At 34.6% G+C, this 24,394-nt stretch overlaps 1 protein-coding gene and 1 long non-coding RNA gene across 6 annotated transcripts in view; one reads left to right on the top strand and one right to left on the bottom strand.

Annotated features, from left to right (window-relative positions):
• The window catches only part of LOC149576815 (uncharacterized), a 121,179-nt gene extending 99,069 nt beyond the window's left edge, over positions 1-22,110 (top strand). Inside the window, exons 4-5 of one of the 3 annotated variants that reach the window (XR_016362319.1) lie at positions 2,238-2,297; positions 21,493-22,110. This is a non-coding gene — a long non-coding RNA (uncharacterized LOC149576815). Of the gene's footprint in view, positions 1-2,237; positions 2,298-5,639; positions 6,241-21,492 lie in introns of those variants that run through there. The other 2 variants (XR_016362322.1, XR_016362321.1) reach the window with 2 other exon arrangements.
• The window catches only part of LOC149576814 (calcineurin B-like protein 9), a 212,875-nt gene that overhangs the window by 96,995 nt on the left and 91,486 nt on the right, over positions 1-24,394 (bottom strand). For 2 of the 3 annotated variants that reach the window (XM_089820153.1, XM_089820154.1), the window contains 2 exons: positions 1,178-1,260; positions 861-920 (listed from right to left, as the gene is read on the bottom strand). In XM_089820153.1, coding sequence (XP_089676279.1) covers positions 861-920; positions 1,178-1,260 — 143 coding nt within the window. Of the gene's footprint in view, positions 1-860; positions 921-1,177; positions 1,265-24,394 lie in introns of all 3 variants that reach the window. The other variant, XM_089820161.1, reaches the window with a different exon arrangement.

Genomic DNA, 24,394 nt, shown 5'->3' with positions numbered 1-24,394 from the left:
ATAAGAAACTTTCAAACTCTTAAAAAGAAAAGAACAAATGAAAGATGACGCCCTTCTCTCTCTAGAGCCCCTTTTTAGCGTGTTTTGTTGAATAAAATAGTAATTTCTCTATTTGACTCCATATTCTCTTCAGTATTGAGCCCAATGCCTGATTTTTGCACAACATAAAGTCACATTTATGTTTATAAATAATTAAATAAATTGTCAAATTAAAATATAAGAAATATCACTTTGACAACTTTATCATTTAATATACATTTTCCTTTTTTTATGTCAATTAGCTTATTCGAGAATATGGGAAATAAGATAATGGCTATAAATTGGCTTATGTGGAAGAAGGGGCATTATAGTTTTACTACTAGGGGAAGAAGAGGAGATTCGAGAATGTAGCTTGTACAATATATTAATTGACTTTGAAATTTTAAATTTTGAGCGTTTTTGAGTCATATGACATGCAGTCTTTGAATTGTGACAAAATGTTAATCAAAATAGACTCGTGTTCTCTAAACCCATTAATTTTGTGTTTTTTCCCTAGTTTTTGCTAAGCTCCAAGCCGAACTTATAATTCTGGGCTGTTAAATCTGTTGTTTTCCTACCATGGATGATCTAATCTGGTATTCCAATCGCGCATACTCTCTGTGCTTAAAATTTTTGTTAATTTGGTATTTTACTATTGGAAGATGACCAATATATTGCAGACACTTTAGGATTCCTTTGGTGATATTACAAGGCATTTGAGGATAGACTTTATTAATTGTTTCTGGTAGATTTTTGCATAAATTCCTTATTTCTGACCTCCTTGTTTATTATCGCTTAACCAACAATTCTTTGGAAAGAAGAAAATAAAAATACGCACTTACTCTATCTGCAAAAAAGTTCTCTTTCCTGGGACATCCAAACAATGCTAGCTGGAGTGCTTCCTGAAGAGAAATCAAGAATGGTTTTAAAATGTATAAACAACGGAAATGTTCATTCAAAGATATTCAATTTAACCCCCCTCCAATATCTACCAAACCCTGTGTATAAGTGTAGATAATTTGGACTACTTCCATACTTATCATGCCGTAATCTAAATTAAGTACCTTCTATTTTAGTTTTTAAAATTGACCACTACAGATGTGATCCAAACTACTCTGCATTCACGTAAAGTACATGTATCTTATGCAAAAAAAAGCACCTTGTGTATCAAGCCATCGTCAATAATAGAGCTACTCAGTTTCCGAAATAGCTCGTACAAGGCTTCAACTTCATTAATGTTGACTACCTTGCAAAAAAACAAATTAATGGCATAGTATTAGACATATAGAAGGAATATCACTCATGAAGAGGAAAAGTGTTTTTTGAGACCAAAAAACTGTAAAGTTGAAAAATGAATAGAATGAGGAAAACTTACAATAGAGAAGTCAAGTATACAATTACAATGTAACTAAAATAAGAATGATAACATATTATACAACTAGTAAATGTAATTACTAATATGACCTTCAAATTCCATCACACACTACGAAAAAGACAAAGTAAATAGCAGAGAGAACATATTATCGAGAGAGCATTCAAACTTGACTGAATTTACAAGCCAAGCTATTAATATAGAATAACTTTTGGATTTATTTGACGTGATGGTCTGGAAGTTACAAATTATAGTGTTATGGATCCATTTGTAGCAGAAAGAGTTTAGTAAAAAATAATCTACACTTAATGGGCTGAAGGGTTACTGGCCTTTCAACAAATCTGCAAGAGTCATTAGCAATATTAGAAGAAAAATAATATCTGGCAGGTCCGTTAACCTTGTTTGATTACAATTGACTAAATCCACACCATTTCTCCAAGATCCATGATGTTGTACCCATATGGACTTAAAAAAATAAAAATAAAAATAATAATGTCAAGTTTCAAGCTAAAATTATGATTTCTTGAAGCACTAGTATCAAACGTCTGTTTTTTTGTCCATATTCTTTTTGTTGTTCTTCATTCAAATCTTTGCAAATCAAATAATTTTTGACATCTCTTATTTTGTTTAATATTAAAAAAAAATTATATATAGTTGTTGAGACTTCATACAAATTTGAGTTGATTGGTTAAATTGATTATTCGTTATGGTTTCATGTGAAATTAGAAATATGAGTTAATTGTTATGATCTCATATGAATTGGAAATGGTTAGTTAACATGATTAAATTTGATTTTATTAAAATTATTTGGAAATATGCTATTACCATGATAAATTTCTTCATGTAGGGGGGGGAAGCTTTGTCAGAAATTGGGCACGAGGGCACCAACCTACCATGGAGACAATAGGTATGAGTCCTAACCACCATGGCCATGGGAAATGAACTAGGCAATCAAGGGAATACAGGGTGCTCACCATGAGCTAACCAGGTCAACAAGTTTAATAAGATATTTAAGTTGAGCACTAAACTGAATTAAGAACAATTATTACCTTTATGACTTGGGTCAACGAAAAACCTTATTGTGTCTAGACATGTTCTAGTATAATGGTACCCATGGTACTTACATACATTTGTACATGAACATGTATGTATAAGTATGAATGTGTATATTCAAATATGATGTACGTATACCACGTATACACAAAATATTTATATTTGGATTGATACATACATATACATATTTATATATTTTTGTGTGTGTGTGTACACGTTACCTATACAAATATATATAAGCATGATAAAGTATCATTATAGTAAAACATAATGAGTAGAATTATTATTTTCATCTTATGTCAATGTTTTAATATTATCTCCATCGGTCCTTTGATATCATCTTCCATCAGCCTTCATTTGTGGCTTTTGATTATTCAAACCAAGAACGTAACTTATGTTTGCCACCTTTCGATCATCTTGCTTGTAAGTACATTCTAGGATTATAACTGTGAACCAGGCATTTCTTAAGGCATGCAAGAATAGTTAGCCATTTGATATCTGCAAATTGCTTCCATATTTGCAATTTGTTTTCATATCTGTGATTGTTTCTATTACTTGTGATTAGTTCTTTACATGTGATTTTATGTCCTTTTGAGAAAGAGCCAACCCTTGCAACTCTCTATTATTTTTCTCTTCTACACCTCCGATATATACTTCTAGCAAGTGCAGATTGCTCCAACCCTCTTTTTCTCTATAAACAATGCTCATAGCCACAACTAGAGGTTCTGATTTATACAGTCAGGGAGTCGAGCTAGGCATTAGCAAGCTTCTACCAAGCAGTCGAGGGTGACATTACCTCTCATTTATAAGCCATGCCATGCGTCTCTTTTGCACTTCTCTTTTCTCATTTAAAATGATCAAAGGCTCTAAGATTCAAACTCATATTATGAATGAATTTTAATATAAATAGAGCCAGACGAAATAGGGTTCAAAATTGAAGGATGTGTTTACATAGGTTTGATTACTTAAGTATATTCAATTGGTCTGCTTTATCTGTTGTATACTTTCATGATTTTTCCTTCAAAACTTAAAACAACTGAGGAAGAATACTAACTCTGTGCAATACTTATATAGGGGTGTCATCCATATGCCTCTGAGATAAGAAAAGGCACCACCAGAGAGTTGATGATATTGTTTAGGAGATGCCACAAACCTTTTTATAATATCAGTTAAAATCTTAGGTTGGGCAGAGAGTTTGACTACGGTAATAGAGATTATATAAGGTTTATAGATAGCCACATTGAGATTCATCAAGGATGACCAACAAGGTTGAGGAAGGTTGTGGATTGATAACAATTTCAAACTGTGAGTAATACCTGCAAGACGAGATGGAATTCAATAACAAATTAAACTGTAATGAATATAAGTGAACACATTAAACTGAGTCATCTCATGGTGGACAATAGGTATAGTCTTGTTTGTCAAGTCGAGTGGTGGGTGATTGGGCACATAGTGTCCATTTAAATCCCTGGCCAGGGTAGGTTAGTGGCACATGTTGCTGTTGTGATCACTAGAGGTCAGGATAGTTTGTAGTTAGATGGAAAGGCTGATGAAAAGGACTCCATAGCTTAGCTGACTGTATAGATGGCACTCTAACACTAGGATGCTTAGGTGGTAGGACAAGTAGTGTCCCATGCCCAATCCCACACAGGAGGGCCTTTCTCAGTTGGGATTGTGTGGGGATATTTAGGGTCTGCGGTTGGGAGGTTAAGCCTTTGACAATGCTTCTCCTCTCCCCCAAATGACAGGACTTGCACAAGACAGAATAAAGAATTGCATTCTCAGCCTTCACAGTTAAAATGTATCTTTCTTCATATATGTTATTTAAGTGTAGTTAAAAATCATGTGATTATTACAAATATTATCTTCGGATTTATAACATTGCTTAATTATAATTAGTAGGAAATAATGATCTCTCTCCCTTTAAGTAATGGTTAGTTATGCTGACAGTTGTATATATTTCTTTTGTTGGTTGAATGCTTTGTTTGATTGTTAGTTGAGATAATTCAGTTATTCTATTATAACCGTTAACCATCTTTAATAGCTGTCTTTGCATGCTCATGAATATGAAAAGTATCTGTGTTCAATGCTGTGATAGTTGTTAGTTAAGGCAAGGAAAAAAACTGGATGTCACAAATTTGGCTTTCAAATGCATTTGTTATGACAAACAATAAAGTTCAAATTGTAAATACATTGTTGAGTGCAGTATAGTATGCAGACCAGCTTTTTGCCAAGAAATGGGTGCACAACCCTCTCTGAATATATAGGACTTAAAAAGAAGCAGCAGGTGTATATAGGCACGATTAGTGCATAGTGACCTTCTTAAAAAAAATAGCAGATCAAATTTATAAGCAGAGAAGTTGTATATAGGCAAGTGTGTAAATGTTTTTAAGCCACCATTTTGAGTCATTGTGTGATTCAGGACAAGGATTTCATCAGCAGGACAAGGATTATGAGTGATTCAAAACATTGACTAGAAAACATTTACACAGTCGTTTCTCATAAGCATTTTACTGTGGAAAGGTTATATCAGCTAATAATTCATTTATTAATTAATTAAAAAAAGGAAAATATACTGTAAAATATAATTTAAATTAATTATATAAAAGCAATTATAATCAAAATATTTATTACTTAAGTCACTTGGTGTAGCAATAAGGGTAAACTAAACTTATAAAGAAAAGACAAGGCTGGGTTCTTATCTGAGTATAGAGAAGATTGATAGAATTTTGATTTCCTGTAGAGATTTCAATTTTGACGTTGAGGGGAAACTTTATATGGAGTACCAAAATCTCAAAGATATAGAGGACAGATTCTCTCATGCTTCACAGGATTAGTTCCACATAGACATTGGGTGAGCACAAAACCCTTAATTACATCTTTGCGTTTTTTCATGTTTGAGTCAAATGATTGGTTCATGTTTGAGTCAAATGATTGGAGATTTGCAAGAGATTGATTGAAGCAAAGTTTATTTTAAGATATTTAGAAAAAATAAAGTTTGTTTAAACTTGTTGTAGATGTCCATCTATTTGAAAAAAAAGCTTGTAAGCAACTTTCTCTTAGTTGTGGCCTTGAAAGGTCAATGTTTTAAAGCTACTAGCTTTTTTTTTTGGAAGGGTTCAGTAGACTCGTGCTCCTGTAGCGTGTAGGTAAAATAATTTCATTAAGGCCCTCTTTCGGCTGGTTTGCTTGCGAGGTTTGTGCCCCTGCTGGACAGGACAACTCATGGTCTGAACCTCCATCAAAAAGGGCAGAAGAAGACAAAAACTCTTAAATCGCAAAAGGGGATTTTGGTATTTTGTGATGACATAGGTAGACAAAAGGATTTAAATAAATACAATTGAGGAATCATTGTTTGTGTTGAAGACGTGGATTTTGAGATGGAGATTTGTGACATTTTAGTCTCAAATCGCGAGCATTGGAGAATTACTTAGCATTTATTCCTAGGATGTGTGCATGACTTTCAAGCTTGTTTGTTTTGGCATGAGATTTCTTGACTTGGACTTCAAATTACGATTCTTGATGTTTAGGAGAGTGAAATAATAGATGTGGTTCTAAAAGGACTATGCACAGTTTGAAACATTTGGGCTTAGCTCTTATTAAATGAGCCATTTCCCTTCAACCATACGACTAGATTCTTTGTCAAGATTAATAGTAGGATGACCAGTGTAGAAAAGAGCATGAGAACAAATTAAGGTTGTTGTGCACATTCATTCAAAGTCTCTAAGGTCAAGGGGGCCCTACAAGCAATAAGAAGACAAAATAACATAACTCAGTTTAAAGTTTTAGATAAATCGTCTAATATAGGGTAATTTAGAATCTTGTGACATATTGCAAGTTCACATCTAAGGAAAAAACAAAATTTGAGTCTAATTCTTGAGTAGATGGTTGATAGAAATCAAATTTGTTAATATATCATAAGTATTGGTTAGAAGACAAAATTGATAAAATGCACATTCCAGTTTGATGTTGGAAACAACAAAATTCACTTGAAGTTCACTAAAGCTAGAAGTTTGACAGATTCCGAATTCTGTCATCTAAGAAAAATACAAAACTTGACGCCAATTCTTGAGTAGATGGTATAGACAAATCAACATCATTAATAAGTATTGGTTATACAAAATAATTGACAAAAGGCACTTGGAGTTTGGGTTGGAATTTGACAACAATAAAATTCTGATGTACTTCACAAAGGTAAATATTTGACATTAAATTTTCTTTTTATATATTATTTAAAAGATATATAGACAATCAAAATATCTTCACTTTTATTAGATATAATTGACATAAAATAATGAAATTTATAAACTTTAAAATAAAATAATATTACATTGAATTTGAAAATAGTCAAATATTTAAGAATAAAATAAATAAATATTAGATTAATTTTGAATATATTATTATAAATTTAAAATTCTTTCAACATAAAAGTATTTAAAAACTACATTTAAAAACAATTGAAATAGAATGATTAAATTTATCATTTGAAAAATAAAATAAGATTACATTAAATTTGACAATGATTATAAACATTTCAGAATTATAAATTCAAAATTATTAGAAATAAATATTTTATTAAAATTTAAATACATTATAATATAAATGTATTTACAGACAATCCGGACGCCCATAGTTCACAATTTATCGAGCGCAGAGGGGCGGAAGAAATACCCTTTTACTCTGATAAGCTTTCTGTGAATTTGAACGAGTTAATCAGAGATGATTCCAATATGGACGTTTCTTGATTCGTTCTTCATTTCTGTAGGAGATTCTTGCATTTTTTGGTTTCTATATTCCGCCCGAGAATGTTTATCAGAATGCATTTCGTTTAGAAATGCCCTAGCCTTGTTCCTTACGAACTTTGGGGTGAACTAGAACGAATTCTATGGATTTTATTGGGATTCGCCGAATTTGGAATTTCATATAAGAAATGCGGCCAACCCTGTGACGCTTCCAGGCTATTACCTGCGAAGGCGAGAGATTTTATTTGCTCATCTTTACACGTTGCAGACAAAGAATGCTCACGTGTGCCAAGGTTTTGAATTGATTTTTTGAGGTTAATATTTTGAAAGTAGCCTTATGGCAAGGCGTCCCTTTTAGGAGAGTCATTTCGGTAGTTCAGAAAAAATATTGATCTTTCCTTTGCCGATCACCCCAGAAGCTGAGCATCTTCTTTATGGGAATTTAGATTAGGTTGAATTTCAGAGTTATTTTGTGCAAAATTGTTCTTTCTTGTAGCCACCTGAGCTGAAGATAACTGCATTTGCAGTTTGGAAGGGTTATTCAAGTTTCTTCAGCTTTAGGAGGGGCCCAGCTACAGGGGCAACGTTGTGGAAAGTATTATCAACAGTAGCTTGCTTATTGTGGGTGTTAAAGTTGCTAAATTCATCAATTTGAGCTGTTATGGGATGCCCAGAATAGCTACAAAAGCGACCAATTGTTGAAGCTTTGGATTTATTTCATGACTGCCATAGGGCACTGCAACTGACAAATGTTTCATTGCTGCTTTGTACATACTGTGCATAAACAGAGGACATTTCCAGATTTTCAATCTTAAAGAGGCTGCTCAAAAGGCACACCTTCGATATTGTAATTCTTTGGATTAATGCTAGTCATTTAATGTGTAATTATCAAAAAATGAATGAATACTTTCCAAGCTTTTTAATGTCATTATGAGCTGTTTGCAAAATTATCTGTTCAAATCTCATAAGCATTAAACTTACCCATTTTGGTCAAGGGCAAACGCTTTGGGTCTAGTTATTAGAGAAACCCTTGGCTGCTTTATCATATCAAATAGCTTGAATCTCACAGCTTGTGAGCATGTATCACCCTCTAAATAGTGAACATGTTGACCTTGCAAGAGGTATTTGCTCATGTTTTTGATTAAGTGAAAACAAGTTTTGAGGGGTTCTTAAAATCAAATATAGGATGGGTTTTAAACAAAGGGACCTCAAATCCATACTGAAAAATGCAATAAGCTCCACCAAGAAAGAATGGAGCAAGGACAAAATGAGATGAAGACAAAGAAGGGGGAACGAAACATATGACATTTTCCACAAACACTAGCTGACAGTAAAGAAAAGCATATACAATCAATCATCAAATGACCCCAAAAAAGATAAAGCCACAAGATTAAGATTTCCTCTTAGATCCCAACTTGTGGGATTTAAAGTTCATGTCAAAAGGAGAGGTTTTTTGAATATTTTCATTGATCGTAATCCATCATTCTTCAACCTTAACCGTCTTAGAATGCCAAGCCAACGAATCCACAAAACTATGAGAGCCACCAGTAACAAGCTTGCCTTGGAAAATAGAGCTAGCACTAACAGTGATAGGGATAGCAGGCTCAACAAGGGGAGTAGAACCAACACCACTAGAGGGAACAACATTTTCCGTTATAGCAGGGACAATGGGTTCCTTAGGAGCAAGAGGAGAAGTAGAGACGACGTCATCAATAGTATTAACTGAGTTACTATTAGCAAGAGTAACAATCACACCTTTATTTGACAGAGTTGTTGGAAATGTAATGCAAACTAGGTGACTGAGGGGGTGGGGCAAGGGGAGGAGGGGCGGTGGGGGGGGGGGGAGGGGGTGAATCAGGAACCACTTAAAGTTCTTTCACTTAATTCACCTTGTTGAGTTGTCTAATCTATTTGCATGCAAGAAACATAAAACAATAAAGTAACAACACCATAACACAATATTTGATATCCTAGAAACCCTCCAAATAAAAGGTAGAACTGGTGTGGGGATGACAACAACAATTCTTCACTACTGCAGTAATAAAGTTGGCCTGTTAAGACTTACAATTGATCACTTCTAGTGATCTTACTCGGTTAAGAGTAATAAGGACTAGTAAGTCCACCTTTTGAAAGAATTTATACAATACAGTTAAGTATGTACTCTATTAGGAGTTTCTGCAAAGGACTGTTAGGTCCACCTTGTTAAACGATTTGAGATTGATGCACCTGTTAGGATGAATAAGTGAATTGATCTATGAAATGCAACTTTGATCGCTGATGAAGATCCTTTGAAGTAAACTGATCACCTAACTGTGATAGATGAGTCTCTTTCTTTCCTTGTGTTACTTGTAGCCTTCTAAATATATTGCTCTTCCATGTTCATTAATGCTTGATGATGAACACAATGATGATCTGAATAAACAAAATACCTCATACTTATGTTGATCCAAATAATTCTTCTATAGTTCGGCCACAACATAATCATTTCCAAAAACAATTACCAAGTCGGCTCAGTGCTGTAACTTGGGTCCATTGACTTACTCGAGCGATGCTAAAGACACTCGAGCACCACTGCCACCTTGGCTTACTCTGGCACTCAGTTGTTACTGGATGCTTGGTTGATATTGATCACTCGATAAACACTTCTAACTCGGTTCGCATTGCTCTGCCAGCTTGATTATCATCTTCGAAAACTCTTCTGACTCGGTTCTCACGTGGAGCTCAGTAGGGCTGTCAACTTGGTTGACACTACAACTCGGTTGACACAATAGCTCGATGGGCACTGTCAACTCGATTGATACTACTTACTTCATGCAAGATTAACATTGTTTTCTTGGTTCCTTTATGAGTTTGGTTAACACTGCAAACTGGTAACTCGGTTGCTATTGTCTTTTCATTATGACTACATGTTTTGACACTAATTGACAATATATCTTGTAATGAGATTAACAATCTTCCCCTTTGGCATTAGTGACAAAAACACTTATCATACACAAGATTTGAAATCAAAATTTCTTCTGTCAAACTCCCCCTTTGAGTATGCTATGTTCTTTAGCTTGGTTTGCACTGAAGACTCTGCAACTCGGTTTGAATTGAAAACTCTATTTTTGATTTTTCAAAATTGTTTTTGTTTTGTTGCTTTTTACATATCTTTCTTGCTGTACATATTTTCTCCTCCTATACATATCTCCCTTTACACATATATAAATATGTACATTTCATATACTTTCCCCCTTGCATTTGTTACAAATGCCAAAAATTTACAAGGTTATGCCAAAATGAGAAAAAAAATCATGATTTACCTTCAAAATCATAGACAAAGTCTTGTCCCAATTATCTTGTAGCACCTTCAAGATGTGTAGATCAATTTGAAGCTCTACTGATAACTCATACATATGATCTACAACTGACAAATTTGTATCCTTGACTAGTGTCTTTGCATGATCCATTCTCTTCTGCATAATGTCCATGTGGGGAAGAATCATACCTTGTATATCAACTAATGTTGCCCTTATTCTGGCTTCTTCCCTTAGCATTTTTGCCTAAAGGTCTGTCAGAAATCTGGTTTTTGGCAAAATGATTGGAACTGGAGCTTGGATTGAGTGCCAACAAATTTGCATTATCCTTCAAGTCCATGTCAATCTTTGCCAGTTTCTCTTTTATTTCCTTGGTAAAGTTAGTGGAATCACTCAACTTTACTAATAAAGATACAACATAATTTACAACATTTTCTAATGTAGAAATCAAAGTAGATAGTTCTACTTGATCAATAGCTATCTTCTATGCTACATTCTCTAGTACTTTATTCTCAAACTTCCTTTCAACTTTCTCAAGGACTTTGTCCTGCCTATCGGTGTTCTTATTGAACTTATGAACAATATCAATCAATCGATCAATGATAGGGCCTTTTTCATTTACCTCTATAGATTGAGCATCCACAAATTTTTCTTTGATGTCCTCTAGAACTTTGTTTCTATCTCTTTCAACCCTTAGTGTTCGTTGCTTGGCCCTTTTCTTCCACAATTCTCCCAAAATATCCATTTGCTCAACAGATAGATTGGATTGGTCCCAATTTGCGATCACAATCTCTTCATCAAGATCTATGCCATCAACTATCTTCTCTTTGCCTTTGCTCTTGACAGTTGAAGAAGGTATGATCTCTTTGCCTTTTGTGAACCTAGTCCTTCTGGTGTTGCTCGGTCAAGACTATGAGAGCCTTCTGCTTGGTCGAGACTATAGGAGCTTGCCCTATTGCTCAGTTGCCTCTGGGAGAGAGCTCGGTGAAGGTGTAATAGTCTTCACTTCACAGCTTGGCTGAACTAGGTTCAACTTAATGGATTGTTGTTCAGGTGTTGCCTTAGGTGGAGTGGTAGGAATTGATGCCATTACCTCTCCAACAATCTTCTCAGGATCATACTCTTCAATTGTCTGAACCTCTGATAGGTCTCCCTCTTCCTTGATATAAAAAATCTTTTTCCACATATTTGTTGTGGACTACACAACATCTTCTATCTTATTTAACAAAACTTGAGAAGTTTTAAATCTAAAAGTTTGTTTGTTTTCATAGTTGGACATTGCATCCTTAATTTCTTTGTCAGAGAGATTAGGCACGAGACTCCTTAGAGTCTTCTCTCTAATATCCTTCTTTGTTTCAACTGGATTGTCCCAATGGTGAGAGACAACCTTTAGTAGGGCTTCAGGAGCTTTCCGTTTAAGTTTAGAAGGCTTATATTTCCATCTTGCCATCTTCTCAACTAATGCTTCCTCAATTTGTTTACTCCTCTTTATTTCTGAAGTCATACGTGAAGTATTTAAATCCTTCCATACCCCTTCCTTCCTTTATGTTTTTCAGTTGTTGCTCAAAGGTAGGGGGTGCCCTCTTCAAAGAAATAATTGGGGTGTTATCTTCATCTGCATCATCCTCATCCTTATCCTCATCCTCTAGCCTTAGTTTGTTCCTTTGCTTCCTTGGCTTTGAGGTAGTAATTATAGGAGTAGACCTTGTTGATCTCTTTGGTTGAGGTGTAGATGGGGTCTTTGCCTTCTTCTTGGGAGGTTCCTCTTCCTTTTCTTCTTCATTACTTTCCTCTTCTCCTTCTTCATCTTCCTCTTCTATAGTATCACCATTTCCTTCAGTGAGCATAAGAGGTGAATTTGATTTTGCAAGTTTCTTGCCAATGCTTTCTAGCCTCTTCTTTCCTCTCTTTAGAATTTGAGGTATCTGAATCTCAAGTGAGATCCTTGTCTTGGCTTCCTCATATGTCCCAAAATAAGTAGCCTTGGGGTCCACATTCTCATTGATAAGAGCCTCAATAATGTCTTTGTTTTATCAATATTTACCTCATATGCTAGAGGTTTTACCCATGATATCCTAGGTCTGACTACATGTATATGAACCTTGTCACAATCAACCAAGAAGCATATATCCTGCTCGTAATCATCTACAAGTTGCTTAGGGATCCTAAGCTTGTTTTGTATCCTTTCCTTGAAATTATCAAAGTATGCATCCATGATGCTATCAAAGTTCTCACCCATCTCATTAACGAATTCATTAATTTGATACAATACTGGGGTGCCTTTCTTCCAAACAAAATTTCCTTTTGAAAGGAAAAATTTTTGCACATAAAAGCACAAACAAACTAGTAGTGAACCAAACTTACATGGGTTATTCTTGGAGGCTCGAATGCTCTCCATGTTTTGGCTCATCTAGATGCGTTGAAGCTCTGCTAAGTCAAAGGATAAGTTCTTCTTCACGACCTTGTATGCTAGGTCCATAGCTTCACATGACACATTGTTCTGACGACTTGAACTGTAGATTTTGTGTGCAATGACATGGATGCCAAACTTGATTTTCATGTCACTCATATTGTTTAATTTCTTGCCTTTGCCATTCCATTCAACTAGGGTTAGCTTTGCCAATTCTGTCCAACCTAGGGTTTTGGTAGTTTTTGATTTCTTCAACATTGGATACCCTGTTATCTTGTGAATCATCTTCTTCGTGATGGGATAGGTCTTCTCCAACCAAAATGACATGTCATGGACTCGGCTTAGTATAAGCTTGATCCATTTGATTCGAAAGTTTCTTGGCATGTGGATGATGTGGGTCAAACCCTTGACCTCCAGATGCTTGTGTTCTGGCTTCAACACATCATTATTGCACAATGCACCATATGTTGATCTAGCTCAAGATTCCCTAGTTCTTGAATCAAACAATGAGATAATAACCTGATGTCATGAATGAGAAGTACCTTGGGAGGGATTGACGAGTGTGCTCTTTGTGGATCCTTCTCCTCGACAATTGCTAGATAAAGATGGAATTTCAGAGGAATGCAGTCAAAACTTTTCACCAACATTTCCAAACCTTTTTTGACCTTTGCACTGGAAGATGATACCATATTGCTCTTTTGCTGAAGAATCTGAAGAATGCTGACTTCGCCAGAGACTTTCCTTCAAAAAAATTGCTCTAAATCACTTTGGGGGGTCGAGGAATGCTATGCTCTTAGAAAACTATGGATTCACAGTGAAAGATGAAACTTCAATTTCTTCCTTTTATCAGATTTTCACTTTTAGGGCTCCATTAATGCTTCGTACCTGGGTAGTTGAAAGATGTTCGGTTTGGTCTTCAACTCTTAAATGCTTGGCTAACACTAATTAACCATGCTTGATTGAGTTCGTGACTCGATTTAGTCTACCCATGCTTGGTTAGGTCTAAGGAGTAACTCAGTTAGGACCAACAACTCGGTTGGGCCTAAGGAGTAACTCGGTAAGAACTAACAACTCGGTCAAGTCTAAGACTTTCATCTGTCCAAGTGCATATGATATGTTGATCAGAACTTTCATGCTAGGATGATTGGAACTGATGTAGAATGTGAATTTGATCACAACTCCAATGGTCTCCTTGCCTGTTTAAGAAGAGATAATTGAAATGCCCAATTCATTGCTTTGGGTGTCAATAATCTCACTGGTTTCACTTGAATTCCCTAGAGATTTACTCACCCATTGCTACTTTATTTGAGTTTTGATCTTATCAGCCTTTGATTTCTTTTCATCTTCAACTTTACCTCTATTCATGTAGTTCTTTGCTCGATGACCAAGTTTTTGCACACATAACATCTTTTGGTAGAGTTTCTTTTTCTAAAGTGAGTCCTCATGCAATTAGCTCCAAAGTGTCCAAACTCTCCACATAGATAACATCTGCACCAAGTGTTGTAATTCCAACCAAAGATTGCTTTAGCAAGTTGTTTAGTAGGATTCCAATTCTTGGTTCTACACTTTGAAGATTTATGACCTTGTTTGTTGCATATAAAACATTTTCCTTCAAACTTGGTTTTCACTGTGCATTCACTTGCTCTATGTTCATGTTTGTTACATTTGTAACATTTGCTATTAAACTTTGACTTTCCATTGCTCCAACATTTGTTTAAAGTATGCCCTATCTTTCCATAATGATTGCATGTAGGTCTTTTATTGTTTTGAGCTCCTTGCTGTGATGACTCTCCTTGTTTAGTGTAGCCCAATCCTGCTTTCCCTTTGTGTCTATTCTAAGATATTTCAGCTAGTTGATCCATGCTTGCTTGTGATCACATCATTCTTTCATTGGTTTCTCTTTATGTTCTAAGATAATTTATGAGTCTTTCATTTTCTGTGCTTAGATTGATGGCTTCTTGATTTGCATTATTCAACTGATTTGCCATATTTTCCTGATGTAGTGAAAGTTGGTGGATTTCATTGTCTTTTTCTTCTAACCTGGTGTTGAGTAGTCTTCTATCTTCTTCTACCATTATTTTATCATTTTCAACTTGGTTCTTTTGTTCTATGACTTCACATATCCTGACTGAATGTATCTCTTGTTCTCTTTTCAATCTTCTAACTTCTTTTTGAAGAACAAGGTTCCTTCCAAGTAGATCTTCTATTGCTGCATCTGCTTCATCTGAACTTCTTTCTTTGCAAATATCTTCTATGTAGAGATTGTCATTCATCTTTTATGCCAATTCTTTTCTTATTTTCAAGGATTGAGAGAGTTGATCTTTCAGTTTCTTGATTTGTTCCATGGCCACATGTAGATCCAACTTTTCATTTTTAATGGCTTTCTCTAGATTGTATACTTCCATTGTCTCTGGTATTTTCTCTCAAGTTGTTAAACTTCTAATAAGAGAACCTTGCTTTGATACCAATTGTTAGAAATGTAATGCAAACTAGGTGACTGAGGGGGGGGCGTTGAATTAGGAACGACCTAAATTTCTTTCACTTAATTTACTTTGTTGAGTTGTCTAATCTGCTTGCTTGCAAGAAACATAAAGCAATAAAGTAACAACACCAAAATACAATATTTGGTAACCCAGAAACCCTCCAAATAGAAGGTAAAACGGGGGTGGGGATGACACCCACAATGCTTACTATTGCAGTAATAAAGTTGGCCTGTCAAGGCTTACAATTGATCACTTTTGGTGATCTTACTCAGTTAAGAGTAATAAGGACTATTAAGTCCACATTTGTTAAAGGATTTATGCAATACAGTTAAGTATGTACTATGTTAGGAGTTTCTGCAAAGGACTGTTAGGTTGACCTTGTTAAGGGATTTGGGATTGATGCACCTGTTAGGATGAATAAGTGGATTGATTATTAAAATGTAACTTTGATTTCTAATGAAGATCCTTTGAAATAAATTGATCACCTAACTGTAATAGATGAGGCTCTTCCTTTCCTTATGCTGCTTGTAGCCTTCTAGATATACTGCTCTTCCATGTTCACTTAATGCTTGATGATGAACACAATGATGATTTGAATAAACAAAATAACTCATACTTATATCAATCCTAATAATTCTTTCATAGGTCGACTACAACATAATCATTTTCAGAAACAATTACCAAGTTAGCTTAGCATTGTAACTCGGATCCAATGACTTACTCGAGCGATGTTGAAGACACTTGGGCACCACTATCACCTTGGCTAACGCTGGCACTCGGTTGATAATGGATGCTCGATTCATACTAATCACTCAGTAGACACTTTTGACTCAGTTTGCACTGCTCTACCAGCTTGATTATCACCTTGGAAAACTCTTTTTACTTGGTTCTCACTTGGAGCTTGGTAGGGCTGTCAACTCGATTAACACTGCAACTCGGTGGGTACTATCAACTCAATTAACACAATAGCTTGGTGGGTACTGTCAACTCGGTTGACACAATAGCTCGGTGGGAACTGTCAACTTGGTTGACACAATAGCTCAGTGGACACTGCTTACTTCATGCAAGGTTAACATTGTTTTCTTGGTTCCTTTATGAGCTTTGTTAAGATTGCAAATTGGTAACTCGGTTGCTACTATCTTTTCATTATGACTAAGTATTTTGACATTAATTGAAAATATATCTTGTAATGCGATTAACAAGAGCAACAACATCCAAAGAAGTAGTACCCTTAGAGCAAGACTCACCATATTGGACCAACACAAGACTGATCCCATTTGAATGAGGAGGGTCCTTAAGAACTGTGTAATGAGCATTAGAAACACCCTTCCACCATTAGGAAGACTTTTCCAGTTTAGCTTTCACTCTCTTGCAATTAGCTGCAACATGCCTAGTCTTGAAACACTTTCTACATTTGAGAGGGATGCCCTCTTAGTCGAGAGGTTGAATCCAAGAGCTCATAGGAGACTTAAACATAATCTTTGCGAGAAGACCCTTAGAAGCATCAATATCTACGAGAGTGTGAGAAAAGGTAGAGTAGAGAATAACAGAGGAGTATTCATCAACCATCAAAGATTCACCAGGGCATTATCACCAACTTCCTCCAAGACCAGATCCACCCAAAGATGGAGGGAGAGGTAGGGGAACTGAACCCAGATAGGCATCTTGCAAAAGGTTTCTGAAGATGGTTTGAAGTCTGTGTGCGAGGGCTTCGTCATTAAAGGAAAGCGATTCTCCCAGGTGAAAACATTCTTGCAAAGAACAATGTATCTAGCACAAGGCTTCTCAAACTTGGCTGAAAAAAAACCCTTGGCTAAATAGAAAATGTGAATTGTATCAGAAATAAGAGGCTTCTAGTGATTGGAGATCCATTAGTGAATTCAAGGGAGGGAGGGCCAAAAAATCCTAAATCTACAAATGATAGCATGTGTAGACAAATCAGAAGCCATAGTATTGATCTCTTCCACAGTTTCCTCACTTAGATCAACAACAAAAGAACGACAAAGAGCAATAAAGCACTTATGCATTCTTCAAGATCAACAATAAAAGAACAACAACCGAGTCACAGTTCTACCATTACAATTCTTAGCCATCTTTGCATATGATGTGCCATTTGAGGGACCACATGTAGTGACAATGCCCATAGTATCAGGGGCCTCAATTGTAGCAACAACATCCCAAGTCTTCAAAACACTCATCACTGAAACCCTAGGCACAGAAGCTGCCTCACCAAACAAAGGCTTCCTAGTAGTCTTGGGACGAAGAGACCTGCTATCCAGAATCAGTTCTATATCAGGGCTAGCAAGGAAGCCCTTAACAACACCCGTAGGAGCTGAGCCAGCCTTGGTAGAATCGACAATGACATAATCCACATGCCCAACAAGACAAGAAGAAGTGGGCAGCGTTGTCACATATAATGATGAACCTCCAATAGAAAAGGGTTGATTACCCCTTGGCAAGGTAGGACCTCCGTCACCAACATAGCAAAGTGCAGAGGAAGAAATAGGTGGGAAGGAGCGTCGAGCAACATGAGCAACATTGTATTACAAGTTCTAGTGAGTGTTTATCTTACCTTGCCTGAGTTATTTGCTCATGTTTTTGTGACACAATCTTTATGATTTGGAGTTATTTAATGAACTAGTTTACAACAACAATGTGAAAGTTTTAGGACCATGTTTTTGTGACCAAATTTTTATGATTTGGAGTTGTTATTAAATCAATTTTACAACAACAATGTGAAAGTTTGTTTCACAAATTTGTTGATCAAACCGCACAAACCAACAATTTTCATTTAAACCTAAGGCCTAGAAGATGGGTTATCATTTTCAATTTGTTAGGCTATGTTAGTTTTGGTCAATTAATTTGTTAAGATTGAAGAAACCAATTTGTGCCATGTGAATGAATCAAACTAAATGAAAAAAAATATGATTTGTAACAAGAAGGCTCGAAAGCTAATAGACAATGGCTTCATTCAAGTGGGTTCTTTAACAATTTGAAGTCATGAATTCATTGTTAGATGTGTGAAACATTACAATCCTTGAAAGTAGGAGATAAGATAGGTAAGTGATCAAATTCCTAGCAAGTTTGATACTAGGTCATTAGATGCTACATTCATCTTGACACTCCATGGCAAAATGGCAGCTTTCAATCTTTGGTGGTGTAAAAGAGTAGTATGAAAAAGTAAAAGGGAGGACGCTAAACTAATGACAAAATGATTTGTTTTTCTTGGGAAAAATCTCAAATATGCAAAATACACTTTTTTTCCTTGATTTTTTATCATTTTACTACAACGGTGAAGATCAAATACTGAAATTTTTCAAAAAAACCATTAGATTTTGCATAATTCAAATAATGCATCCAAAATAAACAACTCATGCCATGCACTTATTTTCCCAAAATTTTCACAAGCAATTGTTATAGAATGTGATATCTTGATGCTTTGGGAAGGATATATGTTAGGAATATTTACCCTTCCAAGAGTAATTAGCTTCCAAGGAATTGCACCACAAGAAGACTTTGAGAAGAGATTAGTATTACATATATTAGTACTACATAGTCCCTGCCTAATGATTTTTAATTGTAAGAATCAAGTAGACAAGTAGTGGATTTTCTATGATTCCCACTATAAGAGAGTTGTCATATTTACAACTACTATAGTGCACTACATATCACTACATATTGTTGTACAAGTAAATTCAAGTTGGTAATTTTTGTTTAGTTTTAGAAGTTTACAGTTTTTTGTGGAGGGATTTTTTATCATTGAATGATTACTTATACCTTTTATGTTGCTAAAATTGTTGGTTTACTATATATTTAATCATTGATATTATTAAAATAATAATATTGTAATATTTATTTTATAATGGTCATTAAAATAGCTTAGAACCTTTTTACTTTCTAAGTTAGTTTTTGTAACTTTTGTAAGTCTTTAGTTCTCCATCATTTCTATCATGGAACGATCTTCTATAATCTTTTGTATAGGGAGGATTCCTTGTTCAATACAACAAATGATTATAATTTTATGGCATCATAACATGGGTTAGTTTTTGGCAAATTTTTATAATAAAATATGTAGTAGTAGAACATACAATTTATAGAAATGTTTTGCCCATCCAATTTTTTTTTTAAAATGTAGGGTATGTTGGGAAATGTTTTGTTTGATAAAATTTTTGTTTACTTGGAAATTCTTTTCCATAAGATCTAAATGATTTTCTAATAAAAATCATCATTTTTAATTTGAAAATTCAAAACTTTTTCAAGAGTTTTCTAAGGATTTTTTGAACAATTTATTACTTAACAAAAGTCGAAACTTTTCTTTAGTTAAAGGTTTTTGGTGCCATTGTCTAAGTCAGAATGGGTCTGAATATGAACCCACTCACACTAAAAAACTGGCGAGTTGGAAGATGTTTCCCATGTTGGTCCTCTCCAAATTTATTGACACTTTTCATGAGGTTTGCTATGAAAAAATGTCACATCTTCTTAGTTTGAGAATTTACTGTTCCATCAAGCAATTGAAGAAGCATTTCATCATTTTCAAGTCAGTGAAGGAGAAGATCTAGTATTGAAGGATTCAAGCATTGAAGATGGTATTCATGAACTAATTCATATGTTTTCTCTATGAGTGAAGATATGGATGAGCTCCATTTTAGTATTGTCAACCTTTTACGAAGGCTTCAAGACAAGGAGAATTAATAGCAAAGCTTTGCCATTGTTGATTCATCATTCTCTATTCTAGATTCAATGTCTCTTTCATACATCATTGTTGTAGGTAACGTTGAATCCTCTTAGAGATTGATACAACCCAACTCCATTTTGTCTTCTTATTGTAAACATGGTTTCGATTTGATGGAGAAGGATCATAGATCCAAGAAGAGTTGACTAACACAAAGACACATAGGACATTGTGTATCAGTTGCATAGCTTGAGATTGTTCAACAAATTTTGTTGGAGATGATTAAAGTGACTTCTTGTGGCAATATCCTTTCATGATATCTACATCAAATTCTCGAGGACTGTATTGCATTGTCATATGGTCCCACATTTTTAGACCACAATCTCATTGATGGGTTCTTCTTGGATTCCTTATTCTAGGTCTATCTCTAGAGTTTGCATTCTTTATCTATAGCTTATTTTTATGTTGATTATTGTCAATTTACATTATTAACTTCCTAATTCTTACTCCATCTTATGTAATCATATCAATAAATTCATAATAAAGAATGATTTAGTACTATTAGAATATTATAATGCTTCTTTAATACTCATCTTAGTTAAGTCTTTAGTTTATTAAGTAGTTTTTATTTCCATCTTTAGTTCAAGCTTGTTTCTTTTAGAAACATTGTCTTTTTAAATCTATACAAGGAGTTTTCATCTCCTCAATTTAGTACAAATATAACAACACTATTTTACCATAACATGGTATCATAGTAGGTTGATGAGATTTCATAAAATTTAGCAGATCTTTTGAGAAAAATTCGAGCCTCTTTTGTTTTGCAATTTTTTCTAGAAATTTACTTTTCGATTTCTAGAAATAAAAATCGTTGGATGTATTTTATAAAACTTTTGTGGTTTGTCTTCAAGGATTTTTGTTGGAAATTGTAAACTTGGTTAAGGGTTTTGATCCTACAATTTCTTGGTTGTAGCAAAAGTCTCTGATTTTTTAGGGTTGCATGTACTCGCATGTTTGTTGTATGTACTCGCATGTTCTTGCATGTTGATTGCATTTGCTAGTTTACCATGCGAAGTCTTGGGATTTGCCACCCTTCAAATTTTTTTGATGGGTTTGCATAATTTTTTCCCTTAAAAAAATGTTGATGGGTTTTCATAAATGTTTCCCTTAAAAAAATTATTATGGATTTCTATAAATTTTCCCTTAAAAATTTCTGAGTTTGTAATTTGCAAAGTTGCATGAGATTCCTATGTGAGTTTATAAATTTTTCTTCAAAAATTATCTGTTGGGTTTATCATTTTTCCTAAAAAAATGAAGCTTTGTATTGTTTTGGTTTTGATTGATATTTCTCCTAAAAAATAATGTTAGGTTTTGATCAAATTTTCACCTTAAAAACTGTGTTGGGTTTTCGTCGATGATTCTCCTAAAAAAAATTGCAAATTTTTGTAGTTTGTTTTGTAGGCATCATGCTCATCTACAAAGTTTGGAGGGTTCAATGCTTTTTTCGCAAAATCGTGGTAGCTGTTCTCAGTGTTTGTCTTTGTCTCCAAGGAAGAGCAACTCTTTTATCCAACATCAGGTTGGATATTTTATGATGATTTATGTTTAGATGTTTTGCTAATTCTAGGAGGTTTAGTGACAGACTCATCTCAGAGGCAAAGTGAATTGAAAGCTCTTATCTCTTGTTGCAAAGCATTTTGAAGAAGTGGATACTCTTCTTTGTTCATTTCTGGATGGTTTTTGGCTTCTTGGTCAGTAACATTATATAAATCCAAGGAGAGTCTCAACAACAACAAAAATGTTTTGAAGAATTTGACCTAAAGACAACAATTAGACAATGACCACTAAGGGAGGGTATTAGAATATTATAATGTTCCTTTAATGGCCATCTTAGTTAAGTCTTTAGTTTATTAAGTAGTTTCTATTTCCATCTTTAGTTCATGATTGTTTCTTTTAGAAACATTGTCTTTTTAAATCTATATAAAGAGTTTCAATCTCCTCTATATAACACAACGACAACAACAATATTTTACCTTAATAAATACAACAATTTAGTTGTGCCTTGCTCTTACTGGCCCAATTGGTTTGAAGTTTGGCCAATTGGACTATTGTTTAATGAGCAGTTGATGACATTGAGTTTGATTCCTACTTTTCATGTTTAAGCTAGTGACCCCTATTTCCCAAATCTTCATTTTGGTGAACCTACCATAAGATGCACTATATTTCTAATATGGATGATTATATTTGAATATAATTGCATAGCATTTTTTGATTAAAGAGATGATAATTAGTCTTTATTGTGCTTTGATTTAATCGTTTCAAAGCTAAAATGTATTGCACTCTCTTATTCCATTGTCATAATTGCTATTCATTTTTCTAAGATCATAAATCACTTCTCTTAGCCTTATCTCTCTTGTGTATGAGATTCATTACTCGTTCTCAATCCAATATCTTTGTGATAAGAATTTTTAGAATTATAGATTTCCAAGGTTTTAAATACTAAGGGTATTGTGTGCTTGAGTCGACTAACCTATTCCTTACACCAACATCTACAAACAACGCATTTAGATAGGAGCCAAGCCCATTCTCGTCCCAACAATCGCCTCACCTTTGAAAACTGTAGAGGGTTAGGAAAAGCCTCCTATGCTAAAATAATTCATCAACGTACAAATAGATGCCTTTGACGAGGAAGTAGGTAGAGAACTACAAAAGAATGATTAGAGTAATCATTGTTCACAACTTTAGGCTTGCCAACATTATTAGAACAACCTCCACCACCTGCAAAATTTGATGCACCTACAACTAAAATTTCAATGTGTGTAGGAGAGCTCATTTCAAAAATCTTGGATTATGTTAGAAGAAAATGTTTCTTTGAAGGAAAAAGAGAAGAAAAAGATGATAAATACTAAAATTCCATCTCGCCTTTTCAATTCACTTTATATGTGGATGAGATTTGGGATACCAAGCTTAGTCACCTAGACATGGGTGAATTCCTTAAAAGAGTTGAAACTTCAATCAAGGCTGGTATGATGCTTGTTAAAGAAAGTTACATTCATCTTGTTGCTATGGCTCATTTTGTTTACGCAGAGCCAAAATTTGTCATGTCATGTACATGGAACTTTGACTATCCATCTAGAACTATTAGAGATCAAGATGGGAACACCATCATTAGTTTGGATCCTGAGACGACATAATGAATGTTCAAAGTACTACCTATTTCTATCGTCACATACATGACAATGAAAATGACCCTATAAAGGTGGAATGATGGGAAACATAATCTCGTTAAATATGTCAATAATCATTGGCAAATCAACAAGAACCCAACTTGGCAAGGTAGCCTATTGGGGTTCATTGGTCATATTTCAAGGAAGACATTAATGATCTCATCATATTGCTCAGTAGAACTTGGGGCCTTGAGGAATTCAACACTTTTGAGCCATGGATGCACAAATTTATCTGTATGATAATTAGATCAAAGCAAACAATATTCTAAGGAGAGACGACAAGTGACATTCTCTGCGAGAATCATCTAAGGTGATTGACACTTGTACATTCACATGAACTCTTACCTGGTGTACATTGTTGTTTCCCTTGTGATGCAAGAGCATCATTAGGTTGTTGGCAATGTTGCATCACCAAAAAATATTTCCTTTTAGTTTGATTGTTTCTTGTCCATTTGGATAGTTTTCTTGTTGTTCTAGGTTACAATCAATTCAGATGGCTTGTTATCTTATGTGATCCTTATGACATGGTCTAGGCATCAAGGAGATCCTATGTTTAGCTTTGCTTGTTCAATGGTTTCTAGACGAAGTTAGCTTAAGGTTGGCATGGTTCTATAACTAGCTTTCTAGCTCTAGCATGCAAGATTGTGAGTTTCATCTGGTGATAGGATTTTACAGCATGTGAGGCTACTTGATGCATTGTCTTATGTTGGTATATACATGGTTGATCCTCTTATGTATCCATGCGACACAATGAATCTATTAGGGGGTGTTCTTATGGATTTTGATGCTGAGCTATATGATGTAATACGTTTCCTTTATCTTAAAAATTATTGATCAGATAAGCCAACTTGTGGTTGGTGATCTTGTATATAAGTAGGGCAGAAGTCATTTTTTAGGCAATATTAGTAGATGTAAGGTAGTTGGTAGCCTAGCACAAGATTTGATAAATAGTCAAGCATGTATGCTAAGAATATAAGAAAGACTTGTGTCCTAAATATGTAATTCACACTTGTAGACCAACTTGATTATATTTGAAGTTCATGTTTCCTTATTAGCTAGTGTTATTATTGATTTGTATTGTTATTTTTGATGTGGTGTTTCTTGTTACAAGATTGGACATCTCA

Source organism: Cupressus sempervirens, chromosome 1, assembly GCF_028749045.1.
Source record: "Cupressus sempervirens isolate cs-2001-9-10 chromosome 1, ASM2874904v1, whole genome shotgun sequence".
Taxonomy (NCBI): domain Eukaryota; kingdom Viridiplantae; phylum Streptophyta; class Pinopsida; order Cupressales; family Cupressaceae; genus Cupressus; species Cupressus sempervirens.
Note: the sequence above shows the minus strand (reverse complement) of the source record. Positions and strands in the feature narration are given on the sequence as shown.